General features: G+C 43.7%; 1 protein-coding gene across 1 annotated transcript in view; it reads right to left on the bottom strand.

The window, feature by feature from the left end:
* Positions 1 to 5852: 5852 nt before the first annotated feature.
* dok7b (docking protein 7b) overlaps positions 5853 to 20447 on the bottom strand; it is a 95532-nt gene continuing 80937 nt past the window's right edge. The window contains exons 12-15 of the mRNA XM_041185358.1: positions 18848 to 18921; positions 16504 to 16561; positions 14759 to 14914; positions 5853 to 5992 (exon numbers count right to left, since the gene is read on the bottom strand). Coding sequence (XP_041041292.1) covers positions 5853 to 5992; positions 14759 to 14914; positions 16504 to 16561; positions 18848 to 18921 — 428 coding nt within the window. The remainder of the gene's footprint in view (positions 5993 to 14758; positions 14915 to 16503; positions 16562 to 18847; positions 18922 to 20447) is intronic.

Here is a 20447-nt window from a genome sequence, read left to right on the forward strand (position 1 = left end):
CCGGCACCACGTAAAACGCATCAGCAACAGAAACCTTCAAGACGTTAAAAAATGCAACTCAAGTATTTCCAAAAAGATCTATTTCAGTAATAAATAATAAGTCTTCTTCAACACACCCTCTGAGCTTATAAGCAACAAGCAAAGGTTGACTAGAACCTGCATGTAAAGTCATTCCTACAAATTAGTAGCAGTCTGACCAGTATAAAATGTGAGCGTGATTCCCTCCAGTTTCTACATAGGGGCCGGAGGGGGTAGTGGTAGTGACTTCTTAATCAAATAGAAAAAGCAACTTGCATTTATATAGCACTTTTCACAACCTCAGCAAATCCCAAAGCACTTTACAGCCAGCCAATTACTTTTGAAGTGCAGTCAGTGTTGTAATGTAGGAAATTTTCCCAGCCAATTTGTACACAGCAACACCCCCCCCACAAACAGCCAAAACCAGATAATCTGTTGCTGGTGATGTTGGTCAAGCGATGAATATTCAGGACACCAGGGGGAACTTATCTGCTCTTCTTCAAAATTGTGCTATGGGAACTTTTACATCCACCCGAGAGATTTAAAGTCTTGTTTGGTGCAGAAAATGGGCAGCAAAACTGATTGCAAACTTAAGGAACTTGAGCTATTGGATAGTTTGGGATTTTTTACTCTAATAATAGGGCACACAAGGAAGAGATAATTCAAGTATTAACGGAATGGATAAGTTGAACATTGATAATACATTCCAAAATTGTCACAAACACTAGAACAGGAGAACTTAAGGCTCAAACTTAGAGGAGGGAAGGAACATGAACAGCTTAGGTTGAACTATTATATGCATAGGGCAGTGGACACGTGGAATGGATTGACCAAACACGCAGTGGAGGCAGTAGTTGGGTTAAATGTAAGGGAAAGTGGAGAGTTACTTGAGGGAGTGAGCAATATAAGGCACTCACTTCAAGGATTGGCCAGATAGACTATGGAGTTCCTGTGTTGCAGACTTTTGGAAGGAGGGAGGACCAGTCAAAAAATATACAGGTATGTCTTTTTTGTAAACACCAACCGACCAAGTAAGATCTCTACAGATTAAGCTAGAAATTAACACTGCTGATACCAGTGGACTGATACTTTTAGCATGGGCACACAACCTATATGGTATAGCAAAGAGGCTAACCATCAAGAGCCAATGTTCATGTTAAAGCAGCAGTGGCAGCACTCTCCCCTCTTGAGCCAGAAGGTTGTGGTTCAAACAAGCAGGTGGTCCGGATAGACATTCCAGTCCAGCACTGCAGTACTGTCAGAGGTGCTGCCTTTTGATGAGACTTTGAATCTGAGGCTCAGTTTAGGCAGGTATGTGGTCTCTATTTGAAGAGCTGGGAAGTTCTCCTGTCCCAGCCAGTACTTAACCCTCATCTCAACATCTATCTTGTGCTGTTTAGGAGAGCTTTTCAACCACCTGCACCTTTCTTCTACATTACAACAGTGACTACACTCCAAAAGTAATTCATGTTTGGGATGTTCTGAGGACATGAAAGGTGCTATATAAACACAGGTCGATTTGTCCGTTTTGTTTAAAAAGTGGGAAGGAGACCATTGTACGAGCAGCTTAAGTGTTTTCCAGCTAATATCTCCCTTAGTAATCCCCAGTCCAGTAAAACTGGTGGAAACAACCACCCTACCCCTAGCACCCCCACTGAAAGGCAAAAAGAATTTATATAAAACAGCATTACTATAAATGGGTTTAATACTTTAACATAACAACTGAACTGTGTGTCTAGTAGTCTCTTGAATCCAGTGGAATTTGACTTGGCAAGTGCAACAGTACCAACTCATCCCCTATATCTATCTTTAGTCTGCATTAAAAAGCTTTGAGGGTGACACGTTAGTTCAAAAAATACCTATAGAAGTTAGGCAGTGACTTCGTACAGTAAAAATAATCTTCACTCCCCAACTACTGGTACCATACTCAAAGAGGCAATATATTAATTCCTATCCATCAAACATTGGGAGTAAAGTAACTTAACAACTATACATTAAGATTACAGCAGTAAACCCGAAATCATTAGAAGTTGAATAAAATATATATATATATGCATTTTAAATAATCATAATTACACAGATCAATAACTAACCCAGAGAAAAGCAAAATCTTCCAGTGAAATCCCTCCTCAAAAAACAGTCTCTTAATTTTTGCTCTTCATCCATTCCATTTTGGTTTATATTCGCAAAATGCTTTTTGTTGCAAGATGCCAAAAGAGACACTTTGCATTTTGCTTTAATATTTCTTCAGCAGGACGTAGTGGGGAAAAAAGGAATTGACCTTAAGACCCTGATAGGCAGTAATTTGTGTTAGTGCCTGTGCAATAATGCAAAATATTCAAACTCCAAAAAAGAAAGAGCAGCAATCACCAACCCCTCCCTACCCCCTCCCCCCACCAAAAAAAAACATACAGTTAACTTGCAATATTGTTAAAAAGATGTGTGGTAACACAAGAAACTGGCTGAGCTGCATTATAAAAGTAAGGCACTCCAACCAGGAATATGGACAGTGGATTCAAAAAGGTCCCTTCAGCTGCAGAAATTCCCATTTTGACATCAGTGGGCAGACACTTGCCATGCTCATATCCATTGCTCTGTCTGTCACTTCACCCAAGGTTGGCCAATTTGCAGAAGGTGCCAAACTAGCAGTGGGCAGGTGCCAGGCTTACCACAACCTTCCTGAGCGAAACTGAGTATGGGCAATGAATGCCAGCCTTGCCAGCAACTAATCCAGAGAACAAGTTATCTTTTTTTTCAAAAAAATTGACTTAAATTAAACTTGGGGTTAGTTACTGAGATAATGCAGGGATTTCCAGAATGAGTCAGGCGTGATAAGTAAAGGGCCACAACAATGCCAGGTGAAATTTCATTACAAGTATAAAGCATAGTAGAAAGAGGGGAAAGACGGACAACACAGAAGGATATGGGGACTAACGTGGAAAAAAAATGTAATTGAAGTCAAGGATCACCCATGATATTAAAGGCAGAGCAGGCTCAAGGGGCTACAATGCATATTTCTAGTCCTATTTCTTACGTTCTTATGAACCAAGAGTGGGACTGAAGCAGTTCGAGATTAATTTGAATTTGAAAGAGATCTCAGGAGGGCTTAACAGTCCAGTGTGTCCAACCAATATAACGTAGCAATCAAAATATCCAACAGAATGAACTATGCAGCAAAAATACTGGAACACAAGTCAGAGAACGTCCTGATCAAACTGTAAAGCGTTGTGGTCATCCCACAATTTTGAGTACTGTGTCTGTGACCAGAACCAGACGCAAGGGGAGGACATTCAGCACTGGAGGAATCAGAGAAGAGAGTCCCAAGTGGTAGGGAGTCTTTGATATGAGCCTTGAATGGAGATGCCCGAAAGGTGAACTTATAGAGCTGTTCCATTCAGAGAGTAGGGCAATGGGAAACTGTGTTTTAAAACAGCATAAGGTAAATTTAGAAATAATATTAAAAAGTCTTTCACAACAGGAACAGACTGTCAGATAGACGAGAGAGGTGAAATCCCTCAGGACAGATTGAAAAGGAAAGACTTGCATTTCATGTACATCAGACACACTAGAACACTTCACAACCTGTTTTGATGTAGGAAACGTGGCAGCCGACTTGTGCACAGCAAATTCCTACGAACAACAATGACCCAATAATCTGTTGTTAGTGATATTGGTTGAATGATAAATATTAACCATAATGGCACCTCCAACAGTGCAGAACTCCCTCAATACTGCACTGGAGTGTCAGCCTTGCTTTTTGTGATCAAGTTCTGGAGTGGGACTTGAACCCACAACCTGGGACTCGAGGACACTATCTACTTAGCCACAGCTGACAATAACAAAGAGCCGGTTTGGTTCTGCAACCAGGTTAATTGTAAAGTTCCCTCTGGCTGGATCAACTAAATTGGGCTGAATGTCCTTCCTTATCCTCAAATACTTTGCGATCTTAGAATATTTATATTAGGAGTGATGGGTGAATTGGTGCGGGGTTAAGATGTGAGCAGCAGAGTTTTGGATGAACTCAAGCTTTCAGATGGTGGAAGGTGGGAGGGTAGCCAGGTCAGCACAGGAATAGTCGAGCCTGGAGGTGACAAAACGTGGTTGAGGTTTTTGACAGATGAGTTGAGCAAGGGCAGAGAAAGGTAGGGGATCTTGCTGAAGTAGAGGATATGGAGACTGGCACTCAGCTCAGGATCAAATAGGAACATCAAGGCTGTGAACTGCCTGATTCAGCCTGAGGCATTGGCCACGGATGAGGGTGGAATTGGTAACTAGGGTAAGGAGGTGGTGGTGGGAAATGAAGGCAATGACTTTGACCTACCCAATATTTGCCCTGTCATCTTGTGCTAAAATAAATGGGTTGTTTCCAGCAGACAGAGGAATGCTGAGCAAACTCATTCATTGTCCATCCATTGATATCGCCCACAGTAAGGTCAAGGCTCTGGAACCATTTCCTCACATTGCATGTTGTTAAAGTAACTGACAACAGTGCTTGTGACAGGTTCACAAGCAACAGGTGGCATCTGCATCACTACAGATGTAACTTTTGTGGCCATGTTACACCATAAACTAACCAAAAAATATATACACACATTTTATATCTAAAATATACGTACAAATTGGGCCAGTCAATTGATAGCTCGCAATCTATGTCAACGATTCTGGGAACAATGCACACTGCACAGAGTTAAGTATAAATCAATCATTGCATACTTTAGAGATGTAATGCAGACATTTCTGTTGAGGGTTTAAGGGGACAAGGATCCCCTTCCCCAGGGCTGCGTTCAGAGCTACTGAAGTGCAGGTGTGACTTATACTATCTCCCCACCCCCACCACTCATACCCAGACCCAGCCAAAAAGCAGTGCATCAACAAGACACAAGAAGCACAGAACCAGTACACACATGCAGTCTAATCTCAGACCAGTGTTGCCCCAAACCAGATTTGGTGGCCAGGGGGCGTAATTAAGCAGACAACGACTCGAGTCACATTCCAATGGGTTGAAAGTTCAACCTGGGCTTCTAAAGGGAAGGGCAAGTGCTTGTCATTAAATGGTTCCAGTGCTAACTGTGGCTTATGGATTCCTGAAGCCTTACTGCTCTTTATTACAAAGACAAAAAAAAAATTGTGGGTCCTTTTCATCCCCCAATTAGTGAAGGGTTTACCTGATGAGCAACAGAACCACACAGACCATGAAGGTGCCTGGTTTGATTCTCCTCGCCTCCCATCAGCATTGAGTTAGCTGGGGCAGTGGCAGCGGTGGGGGGCGGGGGGGGGGGTGGGGGGCACTGTAATTGGGCTCAGCATTTCCGAGTTAGGGATGGCGGTGGGCAAGCAGAAAATCAACGCCCAATTGTGATCCAGCTGTCCAATAAAAGGTGGGAGAATAAAGAATCAGGATCATTCATGCTGCCGCCGCCCCCCCGCCACCACTCCTTCCAAACAAAAAGCTTGCTGACACTCAGTGCCGAGGTTCACTTTTAAAGAATGGGTAAGGTGCCAAAGAGCAGCCAGCACCCATGGCACTGTACCCCAAGCAAGGAGTCAACACATTCAAGAGAGAGGAGTGAAGGCAGAAGGAGGAAAAAAAAACTCGAAGAAAGTGGACAAAAATATATTCTTTGCAGTCAATACGTTGCAGAAAATACTCTAGTCCGATTAGCCCTTCGAGCCTGCTCAATTTCAAAAAAAGTGTCTTGGAAGCACCATTTAAAGTGGAAGTTGGAAGTTCAGTCACCTGTCCTCCAAGACCCCGGACTGAGCCCGTTTAACCGCTCGAGTCCTGAATGAAAGAAAAGATAAAATTCCCTGCGGAAGCCCGCCGCCTCGCTGGATCACTGTGGTGCTGCCCCTTTCCTCTTTTGTTCCAACTCCTGTAACCGCTCCTCCCGGTGCTGGGCATGTTGAGTCCCCACCTTGTGCGCAGTTTCTGTAGCCGTGATATCGATCTGTGCGTACTTGGAAGAGCTCGCCCCTATAGGAGACAAGTGATCATCAGCCAAATGAGATAGAACTTCTCAAACCCAACCCCCTTACTGAATACCAACTTCAGATCAATTCTTTTTTTTTTAAAAGAAGTGCTAGCAGATCTCCCACAGCACTGTACACGATAATAGTTTAGGTAATTATCGCATGCAATATGCAAAGCATTATTCTGTTTTCATAGATGAAGTGTGTTCCTTTCACGTCTCAAAGACCCAATACCAGAAAGAGGTGCATACCAACATCAACAAAGGGGTTAATTCTCCTTGATGATGAGGGAAATTAGCCAAGGCTTGTCATTTTTGTTTGTTTGTGAATGGCAATAGCTGTCCTTTTTTTATTATAAGTTTTCAGGTTTCCAAGTGCGATGGATACAGTGAATATAAAAGGGTTTTTTTTTGAGAAATGGAAAACGAACTCTACATAATTCACTTCTCAGGCCACCAGGTACTAACTGGCCTAACTTACTAAAACATTAAGACTCCTGTGCAGAATGGATGACTCGAACATCCTCCTCGAGGACCTCAGATGAAAGGTTTTCTGCTTGGGAGAAGGCGCTTCCACCCCCCCTGCAATTCCAATAGCCTGCTAGGTAAGATTGAAAAGGAAGCTGTGTTGGGCAAGCCCAAACCAGCAAGGACAAAGTCCCACATCAAGGAGGAAAGAAGCGAGAAAATTCCTTCGGGTGAGAAACAGAACCAGAAGGAACAGTTGCTGAATTTGCTGAAGCTACAAAGATAGGTAGGAAAGTAAATTGTGAAGAGGATATAAGGAGGCTACAAAGCAGCATAGATAGGTTAAGTGAGTGGGCAAACGTCTGCAAATGAAGTATAATAAGGGCAAAATGTGAAACCGTTCATTTGGGCAGGAAGAATAAAAAAGGTAAAAACAAAAAAACTGCGGATGCTGGAAATCCAAAACAAAAACAGAATTACCTGGAAAAACTCAGCAGGTCTGGCAGCATGGGCGGAGAAGAAAAGAGTTGACGTTTCGAGTCCTCATGACCCTTCGACAGAATTTGAGTGAGTCCAAGAAAGGGGTGAAATATAAGCTGGTTTAAGGTGTGTTTGGGGTGGGGGGGGGGCGTTGCGGTTTGGGCGGGGGGAGAGAGAGAGAGAAGTGGAGGGGGTTGGTGTGGTTGTAGGGACAAACAAGCAGTAATAGAAGCAGATCATCAAAAGATGTCACAAACAACAGAACAAAAGAACACATAGGTGTTAAAGTTGGTTTTAACTTTAACACCTATGTGTTCTTTTGTTCTGTTGTTTGTGACATCTTTTGATGATCTGCTTCTATTACTGCTTGTTTGTCCCTACAACCACACCAACCCCCTCCACTTCTCTCTCTCTACCCCACCCAAACCCCACCCCCCCCCCCCCCCCCCCCCCCCCCCCCGCCAACACACCTTAAACCAGCTTATATTTCACCCTTTTCTTGGACTCACTCAAGTTCTGTCGAAGGGTCATGAGGACTCGAAATGTCAACTCTTTTCTTCTCCGCCAATGCTGCCAGACCTGCTGAGTTTTTCCAGGTAATTCTGTTTTTGTTTTAGAATAAAAAAGAGGCTCATTATATAAATGGTGAGAGATTGAGGAGCTCTAAGATTCAGAGGGATCTGGGTGTCCTAATGCATGAATTACAAAAGGTTAGTATGCAGGTACAGCAGGTAATTAGGAAAGCTAATAGAATGTTATCATTTATTGAGAGAGGAATTGAGTACAAAAATAGGGAGGTAATGCTTCAGTTTTACAGGGCATTGGTGCATCTGGGGTATTATGTACAGGACTGGTCCCCTCATTTAAAGAAAGATGTAAATGCATTAGAAGCAGTTCAGAGAAGGTTTACTGTGCTAATACCAGGAATGGGCGGGTTATCTTATGAGGAAAGGTTGGACAGGTTAGGCTTGTATCCACTGGAATTCGGAAGAGTTAAGAGGCGACTTAATTGAAACCTTTAAGATCCTGTGGAGTCTTGACAGGGTGGATGTGGAGAAGATGTTTCCTTTTGTGGGAGAATCTAGATCTAGGGGTCACTGTTTAAAAATAAGGGGTCACTCATTTAAGACAGAGACGAGGAGAAATTTTTTCTGAGGGTTGAGAGTCTTTGCTTCCATCATCTTTTGAGGAAGAGAGTTCCAGAGTCCTTGAATATTTTTAAGGCAGAGCTAGATGGATTCCTGATTAACAAGTGGGTGAAAGGTTACCGGGAGTAGGCAGAAATGTGGGGTTGAGGTTACTTTCAGATCATCCATGATCTTGTTGAATGGCGGAGCAGGTTCAAGGGGCTGAGTGGCCTATACCTGCTCCTAATTTGTATGTTCGTATTCCATACTCCCTGACCATTATGGCTACTGTGAGAAATAGAGGCTATTCTTTTTAATACTTTTGGGGAAGATTATATTATTCTGTAAGGGTGTGTGTGTGTGTGTGTGCATGCATGTGTGTATATAAATACTTAAATTCAGCTGGGAAAAGGTTACAAGCGACAGGTGGTCTGGGGGGTTTAAAACATTATAAGGATTGAGGTGTTAGGTTTGAGGTAAAGTGAATAGGTTAGATCTAACATTTGCATTTTTAGATAAGTTGAGAATTTGAATATCAAAGAGAAGTCAGAGGTAACAAGAAACATGTTTGCATCTTGCAGGAGTTCCATAGGTAAATAGAAGAGGGGTTATTATATTTATTGACCTGAAATCAAAGACAAAATAGAGACATAAAATATTTTATACTTGAAAGGATTTGAGTTTCAAGGAGGAATGAGAATAATGGAACCTGAGATGGAGGGGGTGGGGGAAAAGGTATTTCAGAGTTACTGTGGAAAGCTTAAGGTCGCTGGCACTGTGAGATGTAGCCAATGTATCTGTGAGCTAATCTGGGAGCTGTTAGCTAAAGGTCTGAGCTGAGAAAGCTGCAGTTTGAATTAGCTGTCCTGTCGAGCCAGAAAAGTCTTGGGTAATAAAACAAGTTGTTTTATTCTGAAGTCTTGCATTTCCACAACAGAGTGGAAAAGAGTTAGAGGTCATGTGGTATGCCTTTGTTGAAACTACAGCAGCCTGCCTTGGGTAATATTACTAGATTTTTATAGTTAAACATCTATAAAGGAGTGTTGCCTAGAAGGTGTTTATTCGTGGGTCTGACTAAATAAGGCGTTTTTAGGGAGAATGTTTTGTAAGACTAATTTTTAACTGTGCAACTGTAATCTTATGTGCTTATTCTTGTTAATAAAACTTTTATTAACTTTTAAATTTTTTAAATTCCGAAGGTGTTACTGGGCTTCCTGCTGCGGAGATCAGTATGTCTTATTCTCATTTTCAAGTAATATTTTCCCCATAAGGGGAGGCGATGGCACAGTGGTATTGTCGTTGGACTAGTATTCCAGAGACCCAGGGTAATGCCCAGGGCACCTGGGTTTGAATCCCGCCACGGCAGATGGTGGAATTTGAATCTAATAAAAACCTGGAATTAAAAGTCTAATAATGACCATGAAACCATTGTCAAATGTTGCAAAAACCCATCTGGTTCACTAATGTCTTTTAGGGAAGGAAATCTACTGTCCTTACCTGGTAGGCTTGCACTGGACTACACATGACTCCAGACCCCCACAGCAATGTGGTTGACTCTTAAATGCCCTCTGAACTAGGGCAACTAGGGATGGGTAATAAAAATGCTGGCCTGGCCAGCGACACCCACATCCCATGAAGGAATAAAACAAAAAAGCCAAGTTTCCCTCTAAGATTTGGTTTGCGCAGCAATTAACATCTGCTGTAGTCAAAACACTGCCACTAAGGAGGGTAGGGATCATCAATAGTCAACATAATACTCCCCTACAATCATGGAAAAATAATTGTACACAGATTAATTAGTCAAAGATGAACAACATTAAGTTATCTACGGACCCTGGAACTGTATTACAACTTCTTTAGTATTGCTGGAAAAGAGAGACATTTTTTTGTCGAAGCTTTTCATCTTGCACTCATCAGGACAATGTGCAAGAAAATACCAATGCCAGGAGAAACAGCATATTTCTACTGTTTGAGAAGAGCATGCTGATTGGTTAGCAAGTGGACCCTGGCTGGAAGAGGCATTGCCATGGAGATAGCCTCATGTTGATGGTGGCTGACAGTTAACTTCCAAGCATTGTTTGAAATTTAAACCAGGCAGCTTAACTCTGATAGGGCAATGTCTTGACCAGGGGAAATGAACCAGTAAATGGGTGTCACTTGTTTAGCTGAAACAGGTGCAGTGTGTGTATATGTTCTCTCTGCAAAGAACAGGGCTCTGTGTATTAATATACGTAGCTTCCAGTACGCACAAACATGCCACACTGTGAGCCCAACTGACAATCTTAAATTGGTTGTCAGTGTAATTATCAGCACTCTGAGGATTATTTAGCAAATGGTGTCCAATTGCGGAATCACATCTAATGTTGGAGACTGTGTTTTGAGTTTTTCAAGCACGGGCTGGTTGGGTACGGTCTGTACCTTGCCCATTGCAAACAGCGAAAGGGACTTGATGTTTGATACGATCCACCAGTCTTTGGGACATACGGCCTGCAAACCTAGCATCACACTAGTACTGAAATTCATATACCACATTACTCATTTGTGAGATAGGCAGACATTTCTTTGGCTTGTTGACTGCAGCATCATGTTACTGGTGAATACCACCTGCAGGATAACGGATACCCTCATCAGATCTTTTCACGCTATATATCACACAAACTCATGAACAGGCCTAAGGCCATCACTTTTGGTCCTGAAAAGTGCCCAGTCTACCTCAGATTACCCTGGAAGGGCAAGGAATTTCAAAAATTTGAGCAACAGCTGAAGCTAGCTGTTCTCACACTGCCACTGTGCTGGTTCATTCCCCAGGGCAATGTCTTGATCAATCAAAGTCAAGCTGCCTGGTTTAAATTTCAAACAATGCTTGGAAGTTAACTGTCAGCCAGCATCAACTGGTGTTATCTCCATGGCAATGCCTCTTCCAGCCAGAGGTCCACTTGCCAACCAACCAGCACGCTCTTCTCGAACAGCGGAAATATGTTGTTTCTCCTGACATTGGTATTTTCTGGCAAATTGTCCTGATGAGTGCATGACGAAAAGCTTCAACAAAAAAGTCTCTTTTTTTCAGCAATACTCAAGTTCTGTACTATCAAACAACTATGCAGAGCTTCTTTGTGGAGATTACTACCATAAAGAGTAGTTGAGGCAAATAGCATAGAGGAGTTTAAGGGGAGGACACAGGAGCAAGAAGGTTATATTGATAGGATAGATGAAGTAAAGTCAGAGGATGTTCTCATACAGCATAAACACAGGCTTGGACCAGATGGACTGAATGGGCTGTTATGTGCTGTAAATAAATTTAAGTTGTTTGAATTTCGAACTTCCTGGGAAATTGCTGGGTAATCCTTACTTGACAGTCCATGCTTATATCTGGATCCGGTATTACATCATAGCCTATAAACTTAAAACCACAAGCGCCCATTCACCTACCTATTAGGATAATAGCAATATAAATGGGCAAGATGGTCATCCAATTTCATTGAGTTTAACAAGCAGCTTTGACAGCAGCCCAGCCAGGTGATCTGGTGAAAAGTCAAGCGCGACTATTCCAAACCGGAAGGTCCCTGTCCACAACTGGCTAAACTGAACTCAGGGGCCCCCTCATGGCCCCAAGTAGTACTACACAGGTGGGTATTGCCAGAGAGCAACCAGCGTCAATAAACTGCACCTCAGCCCCTTACAGAACTGGGAGGATCTGATAAGCCCAGGTAAGGGAACTTTATGTAAAACAAACGGATATAAATTTACATGACAGAAGAGTAGAAACAGGCATAATGATATTGAAAATTTTGTTGAGTGATGGAATTTTATACACTGAACTGTCCTGACAGTAAGGATAGGGTTAATTATTTGTATTAACTCCAGCTTTTGACGGAGTTTCTGCTATCATGCTCAGTTAGTAGAAGTGAATCCAGTTAGACAGTATTTTAGCTGATAAGGGAGGTTGACAGACACCCCGGACTCTATGATTAAAAAGCAAAATACTGCAGATGCTGGAAACCTGAAACAAAAACAGAAAATGTTAGAAAAACTCAGCAGGTCCGACAGCATCTGTGGAGAGAAAGACAGAGTTAACGTTTCGAGTCCGTATGATGAATCTTCTTCAGAGCAGGCTGCTTTAGCTCTGAAGAAGATTCATCGTACGGACTCGAAACGTTAACTCTGTCTTTCTCTCCACAGATGCTGTCGGACCTGCTGAGTTTTTCCAGCGTTTTCGGTTTTTGCTTACCCTGAGCTCTATGTTCACTCAGCTTTGAGAACTAACATTGAATCCTCAGCAGGAAGATGTCTATGCACACATTATGACCAAGAGGTCGAGAACCTATAGCTTCAGAGGGTGACTCCTCCAGGATCAGCTGTGTAACATCCCCATTGAGCACTTTTGTTCACTGTAAGCGTGTCCGGTTGAATAATGTGATTGACAGTTTAGGAAAGGAGAGTGATTCTTGCTGAAGCTGAAGTAATTGCAGCTATCTGGACAAGGTGATGTAGAAACAGGATTCTCACATAGCCTCAGTGAAAGGATGTTTTGAATGATGGTTGTTAGAATAGATTCTTTAGGTAGTTGTTTGGTCACACAGAACTTAAGCATTGCTGAAAAAAAGAGACATATTGAAGCTTTTCATCTTGCACTCATCAGGACACTTCACCAGAATACCAATATAAGGGGAAAACAACAATTATTCTGTATGCGAAAATAGCATGTCCCAGCTGCTGTTCAGAATGGGCAAGGTGCAGTCTGTACCCAACCAGCCCCTGCTTGCAAAACTCAAAACATGGTGTCCAACATTAGATTTGATTCCGCAACTGGACAACATTGGCTAAATAATCTTCAGTTTGCTAAGAATGACACTGACAGCCAACTGATGTTTGATTGGCAAGTGGGCTCTGATTGGTAGAGGTGTTGCCATGGAGAATGTACCAATGATGGTGACTGACAGTTAACTTCCAAGCATTGTTTGAAATTTAAACCAGGCGAGCTTGACTCTGATTGGTCAAGGCATTGCCCTGAGGAATGAGTCTGCAAATGGCTGTCACTTATTTTGCTTAGCTGAAATAGGCACAATGTGTGTACATGTTCTTTCTGTCAGCAAAGAACAGGGCCCTGTGTATTAGTATATGTAGCTTCTAGCACATGCAAATGTGCCACAATGTGAGCCTGACAATCTTAAGTTGGTTGTCAGTGTAATTCTTAGCAAACAGTATTATTTTGCAAATGTTGTCCAGTCCAGTCACGGAATCACATCTAATGTTGGACATTTTGTTTTGAGTTTTGCAAGCAGGAGCTGGCTGGGCACAGTCTGCACCTTGCCCGTTGTGAACAGCGGCTGGCACATGCTGTTTGATACGATCCGCCAGCCTCTGGGACATACGGCCAACATATCAAGCATCACACTGGCACTCTCTTCACATCCAGAATAAATTGATGTTTTCCCTTATTTTGGTATTCTTGCAAAGTGTCCTGATGAGTGCAAGATGAAAAGCTTCGACACGTCTCTTTTTCCAGCAGATTCTTCAGATTTTGGCACAGCTTGGACCCATGGAGCCTCAAACCCGTAACACGTGAATCCCCGGTAGCTTGCATCATAATTATATTAAGTATATGCGGAATTATTGTTAATAATGCATATCATTGTATACGCATCATTAGCAATGTACACTTAATTCCTATGAAAGCTTATTATTGCCTTTGAACTTCATGGGCCATAACTTCTGATGGAATGGCAACTGAGTCGGATTGCCACTCCGCTCGAAATGACTTACCTTGAAATCCAGGTGATCCTATCTCACCCGACCTTTTGACTCAGGTTGGGCAAGATCTAGGCAGTGCAGCAGGCCACTGGGGTTTAGCGTCGAGGGCTGTAGAGTCGAAGGTAAGTAAGCCACTCCCCTTCCTTTTAAAGCAGCACCAGCTGCCGTAAACCAGGTAAGTTTAAAGGACCGGCCAAGTTTAGAGGTCTTTGACAAGGTAAGCCTATGAGCTAGGTGGATAGGGTCTTTTGGGGGAAGAGGGGTGGGTCAGGTCAGCCCTTGGTCGGGGGATGGAAGGGATTGGGTTGGATCAGGCCTTGGGGGGTAGTGGGCCAAGGAGAGGTGGAGGGTCAGGTCGGGTGGGGCCTCAGGATGGGGGCTGGGTCGGGTAGGAGGGGTCGGGTTGCTCTGGTCCTTTGGGGAGGGGGGTGGGGGGTGGGGGGGGGGGGGTGGTCAGGGGTGGGGGAAAGTCCCGTGGTGAGGGAGTTGGGGTTGTGAAGGGTGTCCTGTGGGGCGTGGTCAGTGTGGGTCTGTACAATAGTTGCCCAGAAGCTACAAGTGGTATTAGTTCTAAAACAAAAACAGAATTACCTGGAAAAACTCAGCAGGTCTGGCAGCATCAGTGGAGAAGAAGAGTTGACGTTTCGAGTCCTCATGACCCTTCCACAGAACTGTCGAACTGTTTTAATTCTAGTTGTTTCTGGATAACTATTGATTTGAGACACAGTCAGAACGATCCGAAGTTTGTGATTTACAATCGCAATTTTCGGATAGTTCCCAGCACAGGGCAACTGCCCAGGGGAAATTTGCACTTCCCAGGCAATTGCCGTGCAATCCTTACCTGGGAGCTCCGGAGTTACGGCTGTATTTTCTTAAGGAGGAGCGTAAAGAAGCCACACTCATTACAGTATAGAATTGAGCTGCAGTAATGTCATCCCAAGTTACCTCGAATGGCAGGACTGGACTCCTGGAGCTCGAGTTCCATATAATGGAGCTGCATCTTCGATGTGGGGCTCACCGGGATGTTGACATACGTTGCCCCTTCTGTGGGGCGAGATCTTTCGGTCCCAGGAAGCTCCAGTGGATAAGCAAACGCCCCTCCTGATAAAGACAGAACAGCAAGGGTCGGAGATTTTTCTTTTACTTATTCAGGTAGATTAGGAATCGGTAAAATATGGAATGCATGATTTTGCACATGATAAAACCAGGTGTCACAGAACCATATCTTACGTATAATTAATGGCACTTTAGGTATTCTTTACAGTTTCTTCTTCCCGTTTTTCAATTTCTAAAAATGTAGTTCTCAGTTTCCTCGAGATTTAAGATCCTTCAGAGTCATTCATGCTTCATCAATGCTAGTTCAATACGTTTTCCGCCCGGCTGTACAACCTCCAGGAAAGCCTTGATGACCGGCTTTATGTTGGCACTATCCGAGATCGGATGAGATGCATCCCAGGATATTGAAGGGAGAGTGAGTAGAAATTGCAGAGGCACTGGCCACAATTTTTCAGCCTTCCCTACACCTGGGGAGGGGGGGGTGGGGGTGTGGGGTGGGGGGGGGTGGGGTGGGGCGGGGGGGGGGGGGTGGTGGGGGGTGGGGGCGGGGGCGGGGGTTGGGGGGTGCCAGAGGACTGGAGAATTACAAACATTATACCCTTGTTCAAACAAGGTTGTAAGGATAAGCCCAGCAATTACAAACCAGACAGTTTAACGTCAGTGGCGGACAAGATTCTAGAAACAATTATTCGGGATAGTAGATAATTAGTAGTCACGTGGAAAAAATACGGGTTGATAAGGAAGAGCCATCACACTAATGAAAGGCCAAGGCCATAGGAAGAAGTGGAAAGAGCACTGGGGAGTTCTTGGAGGAGTAGAAACCACACTGAAGAGGAGGCAAAGTGCAGCCTTCAGGGAGATCGCTGAAAGGCTGTCGAATATTAAAAACAGAACAATAAAAAATTCATTAACATGTCCTCCTCATGTGAAAATGTCACACGAGATGCGACATGTTAATGAAGTACACAAAACCTTTATTAAAAGTTTTTAAATCCAATATCAAACCTCGTCTCACCACTGGATGAGGTTTGTAAAAACATCACCTACCCACCTGCCCATTGGGCCCGTGTGCCGAGCCGAAGTTCGCACGGGCCCCTCAAAATCCTGGTCGATTGGTGAGTTAATGGCCTTAACAAGGCCTTTAATTAACGGCGGGTGCGCGTCCCGCTGCTTAGCTCGCCTGCCGACCTAAATATCGCGATGCCGCACGCTGACATCGGGACGTGACATTTTAAGCGCTGACGGACACGTTCCACCACCCACACGTCAGCCAGAAGATTCAGCCCCTGGTCTATATCACTTCTCTTTTTTGTGCAGTTCCCCAAAGTCCTCCGGCACCACCCCAATATCCACAGAGGCCTCTGCAGTTCGCATCCTCCCTTCCCTGGGCAACCAGGGATGAATTCTATCCGGACCAGGTAGTTTTTCTACATGGAGGATTGCCAACCTTTATTTTTATGCCATCCAATTTCTCTAGTCACTGCCACCAACACCACCCCCCCCCAAACTCTTTTACCCTAAATATGGGCTGCATCCTCTTTGGTGAAGACAGATGCAAGACACTTATTTAGTACCTCAGCCATTCCCTCTGTCTCCACAAGTAGATTTCCTTTTAGACATTTTGAAATGTTTACCGGATAATTTTTTTGTGTCAAAGCTGCCTGAACTTTCATCTTCTGGAAAGCCTTTCTCCTGAAAACACAAAAGTTTATGGAATCATTAGAATCATCATCACAGCACAGAGGGAGGCAAATCTGGCCCACCGAGCTTATGCCATTCACGGAACCAAGTTGGGCAGCAGGCCAAAAAATTATTGCCCAACAATTGCAGCAGTTTAACAGTTCTGTTCGAGGGGTGAACCGATCAGATTGGTGAACATCACTCGGCTTTGCTCAGACAGAATTTCTCATCGCTTAAGCAGCAACATCTCAACCCTGAGTCACTTTTTCAACGGAGGAATTAAACACGCTCTTACAAAGTTCTCAAACGCCTCCCCACTCCCCCCTCTCCTGCCGTAAGATCCTCCATTGTCTTGGTGGCCTTAAATGCCCTTAAATCCTTGAAATATCCAACTAATAGTGCTGTGGGAGCACCGCATGGACTGCAGCAGGTTCAAGGCAGCAGTGCACCTTCTCAAATGGAAAATAGGAATGGGGGATTAATGCCAGCCTTGCAACATCCCGTGAATGAATAAGTTAAAAAGTTAACATACATTTTTTAAAATTGTCATACAATCTCCAAGGGTGATTCCGAGATTGGGCACCCTCCTTGGCAGAATGGGAAACCCCGTTTATCATGTGTCTGTAGTTACGGATGACGAAAGTAAAATCGCTGCTTCCTGCGATTAGATGCGAGGATGTCTCAAAGGCATCTACATCGGTTGGTGAAGCCTTCAACCAAATCCCAGCCAAATCCCCACCGCACCAAAGTATCAACTATTCTGCCAAAACCCTTCAGTCCATATTTCAATTTTCCAAGCAGTGGCTGCCCTCTGGCTAGACACCATCAATATCCTCGCCTGGTGAACTAAGCTAAAGCAAAATGCAGCTCTTAGAAATGTGTTCTTTGTATCTGTAGGCACACAGGCATTTAACGTAGTGGGGTGGGGTGGGGGGGGGGGGGGGGGGGGGGGGGGTGGGGTGGCGAGGGCAGAGGGATTTTTAAAATCCCAAACTATTATCTTTTTACAGCTCGGCCTCAGATTCTGCTGAACACTAATCTATCCACTTACCAAAAGAAAGGTTTGCCTTTGTTATGTGCTAAACCCTCTACAATGGTGCTTGGATCTACTCATAGACACAAAGTGCTATTCCAGGGTCAATGTTTACCATATGTAAATTCCTCCTCTCCCCAAAGAATATTTTTATGTCAAAAAAAGTCGAGCAGATGGCGGTAACGTCACTAGATTAGTAATCCAGAGGCTCAGGCTAATACTCTGGGGACATGGGTTCAAATCCCAAAATGGCAACTGGTAAAATTTTAAATTCCATTAATAAATTTGGGGCAGAATTTTACCCTTGGCAGGGGCGTTCAAGAAGCCGACTGCCACCCGCGATTGGCACCGCGCTGCAATTTCACACGGGCGGGCCAATTAAGGCCCACCCTGAGTGGACTGCGAGCGGCAGCACGCTCAGCGCTGCCTGTGTGGGCGGGGGAAGGATGGAGAGCCGGGCACTGTTCACCCTTGCACGAGAAAGAGCGCTTTAGTCTCTCTGAGGCACAGGGTTGTCTCAGGGAGATTGAAGCGCTGTGTATAAAAAAAAATGAAGAGAATAAAAAATTTAATAAAACATGAGTTGGGACATGTTTTTAATTCAAAAATTAAGTTTTTATTTAATGTTTATTTTCCTAAAATAAAAAAATATAAAGGCCACTCGGCCTTCGGCATTAGGTTGGACAGGCAGCGTAAATTTGAATTTAATTAGATTGTTAATGGCCTCAATAGCCCTTTTAATTATTGGCGGGCGCACAGCCAACTCCGGCGTGTACCCGCCGAACGAAATATCGCGAGACTGCGCGATGACATCGGGACAGACGCCCAACGTCATCACGCGTCATTTTACACTTGGGCTTGTCAAGCGCACACCGAGTGTAATATTCTGCCCCTGGAATTGAAGGTAGTTAAGATTCAACCACGTTGCATGTGGGCCAGACCAGGTAAGGATGGCAGATTTCCTTCCCTAAAAAGGACATTAATGAACTAAATGAGTTTTTACACCAATCGATCATAGTTGTCATGAACACCATTACTGAGACTTTGAAATGGCCGAGCAAGCCACTCAGTTCAAGGGCAATTAGGGATGGGCAAAAAATGCTGGTCTTGCCCCAGTGACACCCACATCCCATGAAAGAATAAAGAATAAAAAAGACATTAGGACAGAGAAACCCATCACTGATTAAAAAAAAACTATATTTTGACACAAGGGAATGTCAGCTGCGTCACTGCTCATTTACCCTCGGTCACACTGTAGCACCTACCTTTTTATGTTTAAGACCCACAGTCTCCAGGTGTGCCCCTTGTCCTCGGTGAAGCTTTAAAGATCCAGGTGCACCTGTGAAAAGGAAAATGCAAAACGAAGATCAACCGTCACTGTAATCTGCAAACCATCTCGAGTGGGCTGTTAATCTGCAAACCATCTCGAGTGGGCTGTTAAGAGGAGAAAATGTGTGTGGAGGTGTTGAAATCAGCTTAGAGATTTTCTCAGTATACCTCATAGAACCATAGAACACTACAGCCCAGAAAACAGGCCATTCGGCCCTTCTAGTCTGTGCCGAAATATTATTCCGCTAGCCCCATTGACCTGCACCCAGTCCATAACCCTGCAGACCTCTCCCATCCATGTATCTATCCAATTTATTCTTAAAACTTAAGAGTGAGCCCGCATTTACCACGTCAGATGGCAGCTCGTTCCACACTCTCACCACTCTCTGAGTGAAGAAGTTCCCCCTAATGTTCCCCCTAAACCTTTCCCCTTTCACCCTTTATGACTTTAGTGCAATCCCAGCACAAAGTTACAGCAATAGAACTGAGAATTTCTAAGGAAATTCAAGACCATTCAGCCCACCCAAAAATCAGATCTCTTCTTTTACAGTTACAAATACTTCGCCTAATGCACCTGAAACAGTTTGCATTTGAATACTCTACACCCACAGAATACGGCTTCTACCACTTAAAATGACCAGGTTTAAAACAGTCATTAACTAAAATGGGATTAACATTAATGCAAATTGCTAATGGTCATGTCAGAAGTTGCCAATTATTTTGTCTTAAGTGCTCCATTCATTTCAGGCAGAAACAGGGGTGCTTAAAGAATAGTTCACACATTGTTAAGGTGTGCTGAATGCACGGACAAGCCACAGTAAAAAGCAGCTCACAAAATCATAGGATTATGCAGCACGGAAACTGGTAATTAGGCCCATTACGTCTGCACCATCTCTTTGCAAGAGCTATCCAATTATCCACATTCCCCTACTCTTACAGAAGGTTACTACAGATCCTGCTTTCACCATCCTTTCAGGCAGCGCATTCCAGATCAGGATGACACACTGTGCAAGGAAACAAATTCCTCATCTCCTCCCTGGTCCTTTTACCAATTACCTTAAATCTGCCTGAACTTGTTACTGCCACTGCACCAAGTGGAAACAGCATTTACTTTCCCAGAACAAAAAAAGCTGTGAAAACTGGGAAATAAGAATGCTGGTCTGAACTGGTCTTGTGTACCTTAAAATGGAACACCAGTAAAACTGGGAAATAAGAGTACTGGGCCAAACTGGTTTTCCCTTCTGGGTTATCAAAATCTGACCTGCAAATATGCAGAATCACACTTATTAATCCTGAGCACTTCCATCCAAAAAAATTCACATTGGAAGGGGGAGTTATTGATATAAGTCGATGCTCGAGTCTGCACCAGCAATAAATGTGATAAATAAATGCATATAGACAAACGTTAGAATCATATCGCTCAAGAACAAATTTTCCTTCTACAAAATGGAAGGACACGTCATTATCGGCACATTTGGGTGCCAACCTGGGATTTTTTTTTTTAAAGGTTATAACTTCACCTTGGAACTGTCGAGA

The sequence above is a fragment of the Carcharodon carcharias genome, chromosome 4, assembly GCF_017639515.1.
Source record: "Carcharodon carcharias isolate sCarCar2 chromosome 4, sCarCar2.pri, whole genome shotgun sequence".
NCBI classification, from domain to species: Eukaryota; Metazoa; Chordata; class Chondrichthyes; order Lamniformes; family Lamnidae; genus Carcharodon; species Carcharodon carcharias.